Source organism: Hippocampus bargibanti, linkage group LG06 (genome assembly GCF_051943395.1).
Source record: "Hippocampus bargibanti isolate YZ-2025 linkage group LG06, ASM5194339v1, whole genome shotgun sequence".
NCBI lineage: Eukaryota > Metazoa > Chordata > Actinopteri > Syngnathiformes > Syngnathidae > Hippocampus > Hippocampus bargibanti.
In genome coordinates this window covers 10,308,185-10,326,203 of record NC_142739.1, presented here as the reverse complement: position 1 = coordinate 10,326,203, position 18,019 = coordinate 10,308,185, and the positions used below count along the sequence as shown (strand labels likewise).

Genomic DNA, 18,019 nt, shown 5'->3' with positions numbered 1-18,019 from the left:
AAAAAATCTGACGTTGACACTAACTTTTGTATCTTAACCTCATCGTGCATGAAACTCATGTTGACAAGCCTGATCTTTATGCGTCCTTCAGCGCCGGTGTTGTTCAGATGGTCAGCTTCAACTGACGGAACAATCAACATGTTGGGGCACCACCGCAAAACCTCTACGTTCATATGTTGAGGTAAGCTGATACAAATCATTCTTCATTCTTGGAGAATTGTCCAAATTTGGCCCTGAATGACCACTGTCCTGCCCGTTTCCCTCCTCAGCCTTCGTTACAGCTTCTGTTGTTGTTAAAGCGCTATATAAATCAATATGTATTGTATTGTATTTATATTTTGCAAATTTCCCCATTGTGGGACGATTAAAGGTTTTCTGATTCTGATTTGCAAGACTGAAAATGATAAACAGAATTTAATTATCAGTGACGATCAAATACAGTTACACTCGTATTACAGCCAGTTTTGAGAAGCCACAGATTTTTAGTGATCTGCTCACATTATCATTTATTTTGTTTGTTTTCTCAAATTCCCATTATCCACTGCTCCAGATGACAGTAGAGTATGTTGCACAATTGCAAATTGTCAAACTTTAGCATATCTGTTTCTAAAGGGTTACTTATGAAGTGATATGAATACATTTAATTATAAGCCTCCTTTCACCACAAGAGCTTTACCCCAAAAGTTCAAAATATTCAAATACATGTTCATACCGTATGACCTCTACGAAAAATTAAAAATAAAAAAGTTCATGGTCCATTTTTAGGTGGAAAAATACCTTGCTTAAAGGCAGATTTAGGTCCAGGTTTCTTTGGGGCTCAACATATCGGATTCAGGAAAACTAGCTTGTTTTACTTTTCGCGTCTGATCATCATTCACACTGCCTCGTCAGAAGCATAGTTTATCACTGTAAACGCCGCTGTAGCTGGGTGACCTCATTATCACACAATATATGGCACATGGGTTGTCCCCATGGTGATTTGCTGTTCACACAATTGTTTCATCGTCAGCGAAAGCAGATGGTGAATATGTCATTGATGTATGAATACAGTCGCAGGTTGAAAGTATGGCCTCGCTTTCAGTACCTCTCTGCTAACTTAATTTATTTTCAACGGGCCTGCGTATCTGTAGAATAAAAAACACACAAGCAGATTTTGTTATTTTATTATTTAAAGTTTGTGTCTGTTTCCAACAAACATCATGATTACTGAATGAGAAACAGGAGAACTCCATGAAGAAAGTAAAACAAATGGAAGCCTACTTTTGCATCCATTAACATTTATTCAGTTTAGAGAATCGAAGTGTGGAGTAGCCATGGATGAGAGCTAGCCACACGCAGCAGTTGTTACCAAATACTTGGTGCATACTAATCACAAGCTTAAAGCATGTGTCCGCCTTCAACAAGCAAAAAAATATTTTTCTATTAAATCGCATTTTAAATCATGAGGACTTAAAATGCAAAATAAACAACTAACATATTTATCGGTCTGTTTCTAGTTGAATGAATTAAATGAAACGTCCCATTTCTGGAATGAAACAAACATAAATCCTTGGCCATCAGACTGATGGAGGGAAAACTTTGGCAGAAGACAATTCTTCCAAGCTTGTTAAACAAACAAAGCTCATCCATATCATTGCAACCTGTAACTTTCATTCGATAAAGAATGACATTTCATTGCAGGCTTCAGGAACTCCAACTGAAAAGTCAAGACTCCAGAAAACAAGCCCAGTGTATGTCCTTCCAGAGATGCGTGCACCCTTGAACGGCGACATGATCCTCCAAGAAGGTTTGTGCCATTGCAGTGCCACACTTACCTGAAAATAGGTAATTCGGCACCTCTCATTTGACACCCAACATAAACCTGAGGGAGAAGTGCAGAACTTGCCCCTTTGTGTGACAAACTGGGGGAGATGTGTGAGGTGTCTGCCTGGCAACGCAGACTAAGTTGCTCCCGTGTGATAGAAATGAGGGGAAATTAGAGATCAAACAGAAATGGTCAGAGCACTTCGTTTACTAATTCCAGAATGGCCATCAGATCGTCTTAGCTTGGTCGACATTGCAATTGTTCATCCAAGTTCTCCTCATCATCAGAACCATCTGGGCCTACGCCGCGCAATCCTGAGGTACGATAGCCCATGTTGAGCAGATTAACCTCCAGTGGATCCGCGTTCATCCTTCGCTGGTTGGCCTGAGCCGCACCTTCCATGTCCTCTACCACTCGGCAATTTTCAATCTCGGTCTTTCAGAAAACAAAAGAATGCATGAGTGATGGAGACAAGATAGAAAATGTATACTTATTGGACATTAAAAAAAAAATACATCAACAACATTGTTAAGGACATTCTCAGTTTATAATATACTGTAGTATTGATTGACATTTTTTTCAAGGCTTAGTTACCACTCTACCTATTGTTGATTGTGTTGTTTTCTATTTAGAATTGTCATACTGTTTACTAAAAGGTTTGTTCAAAGTCAAGGAAAAACTAACTGCTAAAACTATTGGTGCACGTCTGGTGAACGTCTTTATAACCTTGAATGACCCGGACAAACCAAGCGAAAACCCTCGCCAACCTTTGCCGCTGCCCAGTGAGATATTGTCTGAAAACTTTCATGCATTAATCTAAACCCAAATTGCTTACCTCCGGTCGAGGGTTCCATAATCGGACCACACGGTCAATACCACTTGAGGCCAGGAAGCAGCAGCTCGGATGGGGTTGCAAACAGTTGACTATGGACTCATCTCCCTGCATGATACGTACCAGATTTGTTGTCTCCTTTTCCCAGATAAAAAACGAGCCATCGTCTGACCCGCTCACGATATATTGGCCTTTGCTGCGCGGGAAAGATTTGGAGTCAGACTGACCCTATGAACTTGGAATTAGACAATAGAATGACTGTTTGATATTGCTGTTTCATTCACTTTCTGATGCAAAATTTAAAAAAAAAAAAACATTTTTTAAAGATGTGCTGACGACTGTTTTATTTGCTTGCAACTTCCCCTTCGACTAAGCTCTCATCACTGACCTTCCAAAGAAGTTGGCTTCTTTGATATCTGTGGTGGTGTTGCAGTGACCGCAATATCTGTGCTTGTAGTCCAAGCTTTGTGTTCTAAAAACATATTCATCCATGGGGATGGGGTCGAACTGACTAATTGAATGGAATCTGAGGGAGCGGTTGAACTCAGCTTCTGCTGGATAGAGATCAAAAATAACGGAACTCATGGTAACACAAAAATACTTGTGTAGAAAATAACATTGAAGACTTGCCTTGTGCATTGCAAATCCAAATTGACTGCCATTTCCACTAAAACATTAAATGTCTTACAGCTTCAACTAAGAATATTATGTTTAATTATTACTGATTATATCTTACATTATTGAAATAGGAAAAAATGCATGCATTTCCAAAAAAAGTATCACTGCATAATACAATAATTTTATGACATATCTTAAACATATAAAAACGAAAAAAACGAAAGCTTCTAAACCAAATTGGGGTTGGCAGATTGTTGTACTCCACTAGTGACCGTTCTAGTTTTAGCAAAGGGCAATAAAGAAGGAATGAAAAAAATATGCATATAACAAGGGACTGCATAAAAAAAAAACTTTGAGCCAACCTGTTGAGGAGATGGCCTTGATATCCTTATCCAAAGCATCACAAGCACTGCTGTGTGCTTGCTCTGGAAACTTTTCTTTGAAATCGTTGAGGCACTCTTGTGCTTTTGACAGATACTTGAGCTCAAAGAGACACCGTGCAAGTCTGAAATGAGCCTTCAGATGTTCCGGGTTTAGTGTTATTGCCTTCAAACAATCCTTGAGTGCGTCATAGTGGTCTCCATCCCTGTAACATTTCCAAACATGGAGAACAGAGATAAATTACTGGTTCAGTTTCTGTTTTTACACATTTGGCCAATGAAAGCGATTCTGAATAGAAAATGATGATTGGATATCATGCAGGGATACGACATCGCGTCATAAGACACAATGACTCCCACCATTTCCGCTTCATGTAGGCTGCAGCCCGGTTTCCATAAAGAATGGCGTTGCGGCTGGAATGATTAATTCCTAAACTATACAGTTGGATGGCCTCCGTCCAATGCTGCTGTGCAAACGCATCATTTGCTTGTTGTTTGATCTTTTCCAAATGAGGAGGAAGATCAGAGAAGCTGCAACAGTTAAAAAGACAGGATGAACATTTACAGTTTACATTTACTTTGTCTTGTGAAAGGTTAGGGTTCTGGAAACAATTTGTGGTCAGGTTTCATGAAATATTGAGCCATTAAAAGAAAATCAATCCTACAAAAACAATGACAATGTTGTCATCAATGGACAGTAATAATATTTACCCAAGTTGTATCTTGCTTTGGACGCCATTGGACGCCATCTTCCCATTTTGCACATCTCCTAGAATCATCATAAAAAATATATTACATTGAGTTGATTGATTTAAATCATTCCCTGCCATTCCCACATTTATTTGGGAATTGAAAAGTGTGATGTGGAGCGTCATCCCCGAATTTGTTCAGGTTTAAGTTTTTCTTGTGGGGGTGCTAATAAAGTGCTGGTCAGACCTCTGGCAATGTTTTTTTTTACTTCTACAAGGGGGCAACATTTGCCTTTTGGCCAAGTTAGCGCTTTGTTACAGCTTCAGCTATTGTTAAAGCGCTATATAAATCAGTATGCATGTATTGTATTGTATTTTGTACAGCAGCACCCATTTCAGGCTCAAATAACTCCAGACCCATATAATTTAGGAATTAACTCTATTTGTCCGATGAAAGAAGAGACTCTCAGGTTTCTTACGCTGCATTGAATGTTTATGTAGTCCTAAAACTCAATATTCTCTGGGTCCTGAAATTTGAGTGAAAATTACAATATAGCCACAAGAAACTGAATATTATGCTATATTAATTTCAAACTTGACGAGGAAGTGTTTATTCGCGTTCAAAAGAGAACAAAAGTTTTAATTTAAAAAAGAAACAGACATTTAAAACATGTGTTTGTTCTGTTTTTACAGGGGTAGGGGACAGGCATAAATATGCTAAGCTTTGCACATGACACAGACCAACCTGTTGATGGTTGGCACATTTCTGGAAGCAGCAATGTGTATGGTGTTTGTTCGCACGTCAAGTCAAACAGATAAACCTAGAAAACGGTTGTAATTGCACACAAAACAAAGCCAGGTTATCAGGACGGATTTTGGAATGTGTCCTAAATCGAGCCTCTCTACCTGTTCTCCACCCATGTTGACAAGTAGCTCAGTTCCATCTGGACTGAACGTGACATAAGTGACCACCAAGACCCTTAAGCGGTTATTGTAGTCCATCAGTTTCTTTGGCAGGTGACCTAAGCAAGAGGGTTAGGGAAAACACAAAAGAGCTGGAATTTTACACCACAATAGTCAAAACAATCAAGTTGTGTTGATCAAAGATATTTCAGTACCTGCAACGTAATACTGCACAGCCCTGTCTGGGATGGGCTCCTGATTTTCAAGGAATGTGCGCACAGCAGATTGCTTCCATCGGTTTAGTGATTTCCTGTTTTTTTTGCGGGGGGAAGTATGGAGGGGGGGTGAAGTGTTTTACATTCAAGCAATGAAGCGGTGGATGCATGTTTCTACATTAAAGCAGCAAGCGCCAACCCACCTACTCTTTTGAATCATCCGAATGTCATAGAGTCGTACAAAGGGTCCATTGGCCCCAACGGCCATGTAGTTGTTGTCCCGTGGATTGATAGCCAAACATTTGGCCTCAACTAACCGACCACAGAACTTTGTTAGGTCAATCAGCACTTCGGAACGTTTACTGCTCTCCCGCAAATCGTACTGTCTGCACATATAAGGGAGAAGTAAGCATTGGCGTTGTGGGGGGGGGGGGGGGGGGGGGGATCAGCACAGCATCGCCATTGAACAAATGTTTCCCAGGGTTCTTACCTGATGATGCCATCCTCTGCAGCGCTCCAGAAGGTGTGGGGCCACATGGGTGCGGTTGCGATGCGTTTGACCCTGTTGGTATGATCAGAAAACGTATGGATGGTTTCCTTCGCTGTCAGGTCATGCACGTGGACCTTAGTGTCCGCTGCACCGGTTACCAAAATTCTGTCTCCTGAGTGTGGGAGGAACTGTGAGGGGAAACACACAGTACAATTAGCTCAAGGGTGTACATAAGCAATGAGCGTCTGGTGAGAATTATTTTTTTTATTAGTTTATGCACTTATGCACCAGTGACGTGCGGTGAGGTTCATGGCTGGTGAGGCACTGACGTCATCATAGTCAGATTTACAAACATATGAACTCTACAGAGTAGCTTATTCACCATTTGATTGGCAACAGTTAACGTGTTTCGTTTAAAATGTCATGTCAGCATTCTTTATATATACAAACTGTAGCATAACAAAAATAATTTAAAAAAACGTTATCGTGTTACCTTTACTTGTAAATGAAGTCCATGCGCCGCTCCTTCTGAAGAAAGGCATCGATAACATCTTTGTAGAAGCCTCCCTTATCTTTCTTCAGTTTTAAAAGTCTCTCTGTCTCAATGGAGATCACTGCCAGTGAAGAAAGTCGTCCTTGACCAGTCCTGTTGCGACTGTTTGTTTCAGTCTTTTCAGTGCTGAGAATGACAATCTCATCTACTTCTGCAGCAACAAATGGGGCTGCACCGATCTCCTTTTTAATGTCAATTCTAATGACATCACCAACTGCTTCAATTAAATCGTTCTGTTTTCTGTTTCACAAGCCAGAAAATACAGTGGATGTGTCCAAATGTCTCGCTAGCCTGTCATCTTTCTCAGCGAAAGCATGTAATAGTTCAACATAGTTGCCACGATTAGCAGAGCCTTTACTTTCATAATTTCCACGAAATGCCAGCTGTTGTTTGGCAAGGAAGCAGGTGGCATTGATGACATCTATTAAAATCTCCCGGTTCTCCTTTACCTTAGCATTGTGGATGCTGATGTTGAGTCTTCGCTGTTCATCCAAAGCCAAGTCGATCGTGGACATCCCGAATGTTTTTAGCGCGATTTGACTTTGAATGTGCGCGGTGGACCGCTCATGTTTGATGAGGCTCCGTTGTAAATTTTTTAGGTCACAATATCCCATTTGAGTCCAGACATTGTCATAAGTTGAGAACAGAAGGCAGGAAAAGCAGAAAAGGCGGTTTCTTGCTGGACATCCACATAGCCAGCCTTTTCGTGTGTACCAGTCCGTCTGAAAAGAGCGAGTATTCTGTCCCGTTGTCTGAAGCAAACCTTTTAGCTCCGGTGTTGGTCTTCCTTTAATTATTATCTCCTGCTTCGATTGAAAGTCCAGTTTAGAAAATTCTTTCAATTTATATATGTAATCCTCCATTCTGAAAATGAGGCCAAGCAACACGAAAAAATGACTGGAGGGTTGCACTTTACTTGCTAAACTTGCAGTAAACAGTACTGTAGCTTTCTGTCGCTAATTCTATTATTCTGCAGCCGTGGAGTCGCAAGTATCTCTGGAATCACAAGCGCCCCCTGTCATGAGGCGGGAGAACTGTGTGCCTCACCTACACACAGTTTTGACAAAAATAAAATAAACACTGTAGTACAGTGCTTATAATGTACAGTGACTGTACATTATATACACCAGCTAAACTGTAGAAATTTAGTTCATATACTAAACGTGTTTGAACGCTTTAATAGCGATATGCAGAGGGACAGCAATGTTGTATCTTTAATCTATCTCTAACTTTAAATTACAAATCACTAAATACATAACAGTTTAATTTATTTTTTCATTTGATATTTCCATGACAGGTTTCCATGATGACAGGTGAGGCACTGCCTCCCCTGACTGCACGTCACTGTTATGCACTAAAATAATGCTCATGTTCTGTGAACGATCATCATTTATGCTTACCTGAATTGGGTTGGATGGTGTGTGATTTATGTTAAATAAAATATTTTAAAAAATTACATTTCACAGAGGGCGGCCCGGTAGTCGAGTGGTTATAGCACACCGGCTGCACAGTGCAGAGGTCGCCGGTTCGCGTCCCGGTCCGGCCTCCCTGTGTGGAGTTTGCATGTTCTCCCCGGACCCGCGTGGGTTTTCTCCGGGTCCTCCGGTTTCCTCCCACACTCCAAAAACATGCATGGCAGGCAGATTGACCACTCCAAATTGTCCCTAGGTGTGAGTGTGAGAGTGACTGTTGTATGTCTTTGTGTGCCCTGCGATTGGCTGGCAACCAATTCAGGGTGTCCCCCGCCTCGTGCCCGAAGACAGCTGAGATAGGCTCCAGCAACCCCCGCGACCCTAATGAGGAATAAGCGGTACGGAAAATGAGATGAGATGAGAGACATTTCACAGAAGTTATAGGACTAAATGATACCCTAATAGCAGTGTAATTAACATTACAGAGTCATTTAAAAAAGTGCTGAGTCCTTTGTTATTTGTCGCATCCAAGTATTGTCACAACCAAAATACCCGGCTAAATTATAACAAGAACAATTACCAGATGTACATGTCATCTTATTATTTCGCAGCATTTTCATTATGTGCTTTTATTAATGCAGATTTTTCTGTAGGGTAAACCCAGGACCAAACAAAATGAGTCACCCTCCACTTAATTAAAAGCCAACAGCGCCACCTAATGTACAAGATGTTCATTGACGGTAGAAAAGGCTGCGCTTGCCACAGTATGATTTGTTGCCAAATGTAATTTTGTCACTGAAGCATGAAATTAATATCCATTCCAGTGTCACATGATTGGCTCAGAAATATGACAGAATTCTTTGGATGCTTAGACTTCTACATATTACTGCTGCTTTTGAACAATGCAGTATCAAATATTGGAGAATGACGTGATCATTTGTGCTGCCCTTCGGATAAGCATATTTTGTCATTAAGGTAAAAAATATGGAGGAGTCGTATCAAGGTCTAATTAAAGGAGCAGTCAGACAACCCTCCTCATTATAAATCAGTACCTTCCCCAAGTTCATTGACCGACCCGCTCAGCACACCACTCTTACCTTAACAGAGAATATGTTTGCTGCATGGCCTGTGTGCATAGTCGTAAGCTTTTTGAGTCTGAATGGATCCCAGATGATCGCATGTTGATCATCCGAGCCTGAGGCCAGTAGACTGTCAAAGGCAAAACAAGAATTTATTGATGAACCTCAACGTTGAAGTGTTTTTGGTATAGTCCATGAAAAGTTCTTACTTACTCTCCATGTTCATTCCATTCCAAACAGTTCACGCAGCCTGTGTGTCCCTGCATAAAAATAGACGAATATTAAACGGTCAGTCTTACACTCACAATTTGTGATGCAAATGCCAAACTCAAGGCCCATGAGCCATATGTGGCTCTCCATGAGATGTTATATAGCCCTTTTCCTTGATTGGATTGGATATGCCTTTATTAGTCTCACAGTGGAGAAATTTACATTTCACAGCAGCAAAGTGATGAAAGTAATGAAAGTAGAAAAACAAAATACATTACATAAATACATAAATACATTGATTATGTTTAAAGTTAGAAATAAAAATAATAATAAAATGCATGGACAGTTTTTTTTTTTTCTTTGACGGCACAATTATGGTTCAAACATGCCATTTTTCGCTCCTGTTGTTTTCCTAAGAAGGAATGGCTGTGGAGATGTGAGTGTGGTGTCTGGCAAACACCGATGATTTTGATGGACAGTGGCACACCCTTCTGTGCCATGCCATTCTGAACATTGAACAGCCAGGAGACATATTCACATGACTTTTTAGCAGTGGCGGTCCGTGCATTTCACACCTAGGCCTTCAGTGAAGTCCTACTTAGTCCGACTTGAACAAATATCCCTCGTAATACCATAATTTATGACACATGGGCTGGAGATATCATTTACAAAAGCACACGCACGCAGTACTGGCCATGGCATCACCTTAATCGTCTACAACACAGGCTATTTTCCGGAGCAATTACACATCAATAAATCTGCATCAGCAATTAGAACTTGTCACTATACGTGATACTGCAAACACTTAAAAATAAAAGGAAATTTAAAATCATTTGTCCACAGAGTTTTATGAAGTCCACCAAGAATATGCAATCTTTAACAAGATTTTACGCTAAATTACAAAATGTCAGTTTAATATAAGAAAAACAACAAGACGTTCACAAAACAAACTATTTGTTGAAAATAAAAGTAAACAAATCTTTTTCATTTGTTCTTGAGAATAGGCTTACCTACATGTGACAGCGAGTTGTCCCCCACCACTGCTTTTTAGTATAGCTATCGACAATTTAACAAACAATGATGTAGCAGTTTCTTAAAAAGAGAACATAATAATCTCTCATTTTGATGTTATAATCATTCCCCTGTCGATTGGCTTGCAACCAGTTCATGGAGTACCCTGCCTGTAGCCCAAAGGCAGGTGCAATAATAAGCTCCAGCTCACCCACGACCATCATGAGGACAACCGGTTCGGAAAATGCTACTTGGATTATCCTTCCCTGTTTGTTCCTGGATTTAGTTTAATTATAATAACAAATGTGAAAACCGAGCTATTGTGTGTACTGTACTATGATTTTTGGGTCAGCGTTACCATCCACAGGTACCGGTATTTACAATTATGTGGGTTGATTGTTATAACGGGCCCACTGAGGCAAACCACTACAACCTGATACACGATATTTGAAAGCCATATTCTGACCCATGCTCAAGCCCTTCCTGCAACTGACCTGAAGCTCAGCCTCCAGGCCAAGTCTCTTGATGAAGGGGTCAGTCACATGGTAGAACCTCTGAAAGCCTGAGACTCTATTTTCCTGCAGTTACAGGTACAACAACAAAAAAATAATATACACAGTATTTCTCTGACAAATAAGGATCACTGAGGTATTCTGCGTTTTTTATTTCTTAGTAAAAGATCAATTACTCACCCGGATCTGCCTGTGCAGGATATCTCGGGTAATGTTGACGTTATTCATGACTTCTGTGTAACCGGCCTCAGGCCTAGGGGATACCTGAGTCGGTCCAAACGCGTCACAGGCAAGTAGCACTGTGAACGACGAGGAAAGACGACACGAGACAACCGTGTTAATCAGCTTCACACAACGGCATTTATGACTCATCAAAACATCAATTTCCATATCAGAATACATTCATGTGTAGATCTATACATTGTATATGTAACTGCAGCTGATGCATTTGTTTATGACCGCTGTCCCGTAGTTCATCAGCAGATGGCTGTGTTTTATTTCTTAACATTGCGTTGGGCTTTTGTGACTTCCGGTAGAAATTTACTTCCTGCTCTATGGTATTTAAGTTTCATTTTACTAAGAAGAAGACGGCGAGGATCGACAAGCTTTATCGCTGCGCTGTGTAGCAAGGAAAAGAACAAAGACCAAATACTTCTATTTCGGACAGAAAGCGGGCAAAGTGTTCTACGATGGTGGTGGTGGTGGTGATGGTGATGACGTTGGTGTAAAATCACATTAAAGAATCAGAATCAGAATGCCTTTATTCGTCCCGCAATGGGGAAATTTGCAGTCCACAGCAGCAATTGAAGAGGGATGGGGTTGGGGTGGGAATGGTGGGAATAACCATCTGTACAAAGAACCGGAGTCCTTTGTTCGAAATGGAGCTACAGTATATATCCTCCACATTCGCACATGCTTATGCACGTCTGCCCGCTCGTGTGTGTTGTACTGGGAACAACAATTGACATCCAACAATCCAAATTGATCAAAGCCACAAAACAAGGTTTCATATAGAGCATCGCCCAATAAGTCCCCAATTACTTTAACATCTTGAGAATGTCTAACACTTATTATTTTGAATACCTGTGAACGACGAGGAAAGACGACACGAGACAAGCGTGTTAATCAGCGTCACACAACGGCATTTATGACAACTGCGCATGCGTGAGCTGAGCCTACATCGCCTTCCTCTGTTCCATTCACAGTAGCGCCCTCTCCTGACTTGGTAGTCTAATCGACTAACATACAATAACAGAGGTCGTTTCTAACCCCCTACACTCTCCCCTGTTTTAAAAGATGTCCCCCGACATCTTGACTATACCAACAAGTAGTCTGTTGGGTTATTTTTTTATCGTTCGCCCTTGGTTCATTGCTTCGACGGGTGTTGATGGAGATCGATGGTTAAATCATCAGGGAGCCAGGACTTGAACAGAAAGTTGATTTAATTTGGGAGAGCTGGAGACATTGCAGTGTCGCGGAGGAGGGAGCGCATGGGGAGAGAGCGAGACGAACGGCCTGCAGGAGTATTTATGCGGCGCATAGTAATGACGCGACAGGATGTGACGTAATAAAAATGCGACATCGTGTAAAGAAAGGCAGGATATGACATACGAGGAAGTTCAAAATGTAAACAAACATTACAGAGCGATGTTTAGAGATGTTTGTATGGCGAATTACCCTAACATAGTCAAGCACCAGTAGAAGCACAGTCATCTGTCTGATCTCCGTAGGGTGGGGTCAATCACATTCTACTGCAACTACATTCAAGTCCATACCGTCGGGGTAGAGTAGCAATAGTGTTCAGGTCGCACTAGATAATGAGTCGTGGGGTAAAGCATGCAAGTATACAACACATTTGCCCCAGGTCTCCAAGCCTGGTATGATGGATGACCCAAGTGTTCATATGTGAATATCTCTGTGGGTCTTCGAGTACGAGTAGACCTTCGTGGCAGCGATTCCATTCCACTTTGTGACGCGGTGTCCGATTCCACCAACTCCGCCGGCGCTCCTGCATCACCCTCATTATCATCCATTACAAGTTGTTCCGGGCTTCCCTCAGCAGGTAGGCTGTCAGCTGGTGTTGGTTTTGGTAATGATGCTGGTACAACCAATGGAAACGCTTCCTCTAGCTGCTGCCCATCCTCTGGTTCCGTAGTTTGTGCCTGGGGGTGGAATTCTGATGCCACAGCTCTTAAATTGTGCGGTTCAGGTTGAGACACCTGATGACTGCCTGTCTTCCTTGTATACACAGGTAACCGTCGGAGATTGTATGAACATCCCTCCTCTTCATCTGAATATCCAGACTCCTGCCCAACTGCTTCCCCGCTATAAGCCTGTCTGTCTAGCTGTTTTTTCTGCTTCTTTGCCTGTCTGTCTAGCTGTTTTTTCTGTTTATTTGGCTGTTCAACTGGCAAATCATTGACAGACATTAGGAGATTACGGTGCAACACACGGGTAGTTTTGTCTCCGTTTTCTGCCTGAACCTTGTACACTGGCCCATCTCCCATTCTTTCAGTGACCCTGTGGACTTTTTCCTCCCAGTAAGCCCGGAGCTTGCCAGGTCCACCCCTCTCAGATAGGTTCCTGACAAGTACACGATCCCCTGGCTGGAGTACAATGCCTTTAACACCACGGTCATAGTATTTCTTCCTTTTTTCAGAGCTCTTTTGACTGTTCTCGGAGGCAATTCTGTAAGCATCTCGCATTCGACAGGCCCACTTACGTGCATATTCCTGTCGGCTTTTTACTTCTTCGTCCGCTGTCAGACCAAAAACTAAGTCGATGGGCAACCGGGGAGACCTTCCATAGAGGAGGAAGAACGGTGAATAGCCAGTGGACTCATGTCTTGTACAGTTGTACGCATGACTAACTACATGAGGCAAATAGTCTTTCCACTCAGCTTTCCTTTCTTCTTGGAGAGTGCGTAGCATCCGTAACAATGTTCTATTCAGACATTCTACAGGGTTGCTCTGCGGATGGTATGGGGTGGTTCGGGAATGCGCAATGCCAGACAACTGTTGAAGCCGCTGAAATAGACTTTTCAAACTCCCGACCTTGATCATGATGTCATCTCTCTGGATAAGCGAACCGTGGAATAAAATCACTCAAGATTTTCTCAGCAGCAACCTTGGCTGACTTATTCTTAGTCGGGTAGGCTTGTGCAAAACGAGTAAAGTGGTCTACCAGGACTAGAATATACTCATAGCCTCCTTTACTTGGCTCCAGATGGAGATAATCAATAGAAATGAGCTCAAATGGGGCACTAGTAGTCTGCACAAAATAATCATCTGAAACAGGGCAGGAGGATCCAGGTCTGACGTAGATGACAGGTGGTCAATAGTTCTTAAATATATACTGAAAAATTCGGAAAACAAACACACATATACTGAAAAATCCGGAAACCATTCGTACAAGGAAGACATGCATCATTGTATACACAGTACATAAATCATAATACACAGGGTTAGCAGATTGACCAAGTTTGTTTTTGAGAAGAGTGGCACGCGTTGGGAAATATGTATTGAAAAATCCGGGAAACATTCGTACAAGGAAGACATTCATCATTGTATACACCGCACATAAATCATAATATACAGGGTTAGCAGATTGACAAAGTTTGTTTTTGAGAGGAGTGTCAAGCATCGGGAAACTTCCTCGCATCAACAAGAGGAGACTACAGTACTTGCCAGATAGCTTTAGCGGTTAAGCTAATACAACAACATATTGACAGTCCGAAGAGCCACTTTGCAAATCATGTGCAACCTTCAAAACGTTGACAATATGTTCGTCCTCCAAAATATAGGATCGTTTCGGCTGTTGGGTTTTGATCACGGGTGTCGTTAAACAAACAGTGTTAGCTTCTTTACTTAGCAGTTACGAGCTAAACAAAACGCCCACGGCCGGTTAATTAACTGCCTTTACTTTTGGTGTCAACTTACCACTGGGTTTGCAAGTTCGCCGTCCTCTCTCCACGAGAAAGTCTATTGACGAGAAGTGTCGACATCAAAAAACGTCATAAATTAAATCCTTACACCATTACCGATAAACGAAACAGAATCCCACTTTGCACAATGTCCATGAACACAACTCAGTCAGTTCCGCTACTTCAGACCCATACTTCCGGTCCACTTATTTATAACAATAATAACAATAAAAATAAATTTCATTTGCAATCGCCTTTCAAAACATGTGAAATTGCAAAAAAATATTGGTTTCAAATAAGAGATTGGAGTTTTAACTATATCAAATCGGGCCTGCATATACAATTAAAGAATTCGTTACCTGTGAAAAAAGCAATCACAATTCAAGAGTATTTTAAAACAGATTATTTTCTTACAGACAGTGTATTGTAGGTGTTCAAATACCTGACATGTTTCGGCGTATACTTCCGCCTTCGTCAGAGTGTCGCGGATGTTGTTGTGACGCGCCTTTTTTCAGCTGGTGTTGCTATGAGGGCGTGACCTACCTGTCAAATCTGACAGGTAGGTCCGCTCGTCCCTCCAGGATACTGCTCCAGGTGGTCGAGAGCATGTAAGCTCCCTCATCCCTGCGGAGGACTCTGGCCTTCTCCCAGTCCATGATGTCATGTTCTCTTTTGCAGTGGTCTGTGATACGTCTGTGTAAGCTCTCAGTCGTACAGGAGTGGTCCATCGATGAGAAGGTTTCTTCAGCCGTCATCTGTACAAATGTGAAGGTTTCGGACGTTTCGCCTCCTATCCAAGAAGCTTCGTCAGCGAACTAAAGTCTGACTGGTCGTATCGGCCCCATTTATATATCCCTAATGTCCAGACATGGTGGCGCCGGACACAGCTATGATAGGTCCCTACTCTCAGGTTGGGGGGGCAGAGGACCCCTCCATGTGGCCCCACTGATTGTTCCTACATTCCTGACTAACGACTGGCCTATTACCCCCACTCCCACCGGTATCACCTCATCAGCATAACGACCCTCATCAGCATTACGAAAGTTGCCTAACCTGTTTTGCCTAAGCAGGCTATTGTATGAACGATCCAAATTGAACCTCACCCCACCAGACCGGTTTAATGAAGGATTTTGTTGTTTTATAAGAATCGCTTCTTTTACCCCCCTTTCAAACCATCTATGTTCTTTCGCTAAAATTTTAACCTCATTGTCGTCAAATGAGTGGTTGCTAGCTTTTAGGTGCAAATGTACTGCCGATTGAGGTCCACTTATATTATCCCTGCGATGTTGATAAAGTCTTTTTTTGAGAATTTGTTGAGTCTCCCCAATGTACTGCTCTTTACAATTTTCATTCTTACAATGTATGGAATAAACTACATTACTTTGTTTTTCATTTGGTAGCCTATCTTTTGGATGCACTAATTTTGCCTTAACATGTTTATCGGTTTGAAATAAGTAGGAATTTTATGTTGCCAAAGGACTCTTTGTAATTTTTCAGAAACTCCTGCAATGTACGGTACTGCTACTTCTCTCCTTTTTGTATCTTGAGAATTATTGGTTTCATTCCCTATTCTTTCTTTCTGACATTTGTTGAATGACCACTGAGGGTACCCACAGTTAGTGAGTGCTCTCCTGATATGTTTTGACTCCTTTTCTCTATCTTCAGTGCTAGTTGGTATTAGTTTAGCCCTATGCTGGAGGGTTCTGATAACTCCTAGTTTGTGTTGTAAAGGGTGGTTAGAGTCAAAAAGTAAATATTGGTCAGTGTGCGTAGCCTTCCTAAAGACTTCTGTTTTTAGTGCTCTGTCCTCTTTTATAATTACTTTACAATCCAAGAAGACTAGTTGGTTCTCTTGAATGTCCTCACGAGTAAATTTAATGTTGAAGTCTACAGAGTTGAGGTGATCTGTGAAGGATTGAATTTCTTGTTTCTTAATTATGACAAAAGTATCGTCCACATATCTCAATCAGTGTCTAGGTTTTGTCCCTGGGAAGGATGTGAGGGCCTGTTTCTCCATCTCTTCCATGTAAAGATTAGCCACTATGGGTGAAACTGGTGAGCCCATAGCACAACCATGGATTTGTTTATAAAATTTTTCCAGAAATTGAAAATACGTAGTATTAAGGCAGATTTCTAATAATTGGCAGATCTGATCCGGTTTAAGTTTGGTTCTTTCATGCAGAGAAACATCCGCCAGCAGCCTCGTCCTCACCACTGAGACTGCTGCTGGGGTTGGGACAGATGTAAAGGTCTGTGATGGCTGATTTATGGTGTTCCAATTGTGCTTGTTCTTTTATTGCTCTTGTTTGTATTGTTGCTGTCTCCTTCTCACACTCCTTCTTGTTTTCTTTTTTTCTTGTATTAAAACTCCTTCCTGTCTCCCCGATGTATGATTTATTGCATGACTTGCATGGGATTTCATATATTGAGTTGCATTTATTTTCCGGGTGTATTTTGTCCTTTGGGTGTACTAAGATTTGTCGGAGAGTTGTGTGTGATTTGACCGGTGTGTTTATGTTGTGTTTCCTCAGTGTTTTTTGTATGCGTTCTGTGATCCGTCTTATGTATGGCAATGTTACCGTTCCTCTGTGCTCTTGTTTGTTTGTTTGCTTTTTCTTTCTCCCCTGTCCTGTGTTGTTTTTGTTTTTGACCTGCTTTGCACCTTTAGTTATTGCCCACTGAGGATATTGGCATTTTTGTAGTGCGTGTTGTATATGTTTTTCCTCCTGTGTTCTGTCCTCCGGGTCTGTGATTATTGTGGTGCGTTCATGTAATGTTCTGACGACTGACAATTTATGAATAGTGAGGTGTTCAGATGTCCAAAGGAGATATTGGTCAGTATGTGTGGGTTTCCTGTGTACTTTTATTTTGATGTCTCCGTTGTCCGTGTGGTGTATGTTCAAGTCCAAGAAGGTGATGGATTGGTTTCTTTCCTCTTCATGGGTGAACTTAATGCTGCCTGTGATGTCTATGGAGTTGAGGTGATCCGTAAGCTGCTGTGTAGGTCCTGTTTTGATTTTTTCCAGAATGTCGTTCACATATCGTTTCCATAGTGTGGGTTTGTATGTTTCCGGGGCTGTTGCAAGAGCTTTCTGTTCCAGGTCTACCATGAAGAAGCCACACAAGATGGCAGAGAGTGGGTCCCCCATGGCGAACCCTTCTTTTTGTCTGTATATGGTGTTTCTGAATTGGAAATATGTGGATGTGACAATGAACTGGAGTAGCTGGGTTATGTCATGTGTGTTAGATGTGTGCGTTTTTTGAATGTCCTGTCTACTTTTAGTCTGTCCTGTACTATCTGAATGGTGGCTATGGTGGGTGTTTTGGTGAAAAGTGAGATGACGTCATGTGATATGACCCTTTCATCTTTCTGTATTTTTATGATGACG

The 18,019-nt window shown here is 41.6% G+C and overlaps 1 protein-coding gene across 4 annotated transcripts; it reads right to left on the bottom strand.

Annotated features, from left to right (window-relative positions):
* Window positions 1–1,147: 1,147 nt before the first annotated feature.
* wdtc1 (WD and tetratricopeptide repeats 1) lies at window positions 1,148–14,806 on the bottom strand. Of its 4 annotated transcripts, none has more exons than XM_088999493.1 (16): window positions 14,647–14,806; window positions 10,889–11,007; window positions 10,691–10,774; window positions 9,189–9,235; window positions 8,994–9,105; window positions 5,932–6,119; window positions 5,645–5,827; window positions 5,442–5,536; window positions 5,230–5,345; window positions 5,069–5,144; window positions 4,346–4,403; window positions 3,995–4,165; window positions 3,617–3,840; window positions 3,025–3,190; window positions 2,640–2,832; window positions 1,148–2,239 (listed from the first exon to the last, which is right to left on the bottom strand). In XM_088999493.1, exons 2-16 carry the CDS (start codon window positions 10,934–10,936, stop codon window positions 2,042–2,044), a joined length of 1,959 nt encoding a protein of 652 aa, XP_088855619.1. In that variant the 5' UTR covers window positions 10,937–11,007; window positions 14,647–14,806; the 3' UTR covers window positions 1,148–2,041. The 4 variants fall into 4 exon arrangements, 3 of the variants coding, with proteins under 3 accessions (XP_088855619.1, XP_088855621.1, XP_088855620.1); XM_088999495.1 differs by having other exon boundaries at window positions 3,025–3,187; XM_088999494.1 differs by lacking the exon at window positions 14,647–14,806 and adding an exon at window positions 12,386–12,526.
* Between the last annotated feature and the right edge of the window lie 3,213 nt (window positions 14,807–18,019).

What these genes read in the sequence shown, in the direction of transcription:
- wdtc1 (XM_088999493.1), bottom strand. Translation starts at nt 10,936, where the DNA reads ATGAATAACGTCAACATTACCCGAGATATCCTGCACAGGCAGATCCGG. An exon ending in GAATGGAATGAACATGGAGA is followed by an intron (nt 9,106 to 9,188) that starts GTAAGTAAGAAC and finishes TGCCTTTGACAG; the next exon opens with TCTACTGGCCTCAGGCTCGG. An exon ending in TATGGAACCCTCGACCGGAG is followed by an intron (nt 2,240 to 2,639) that starts GTAAGCAATTTG and finishes GTTTTCTGAAAG; the next exon opens with ACCGAGATTGAAAATTGCCG.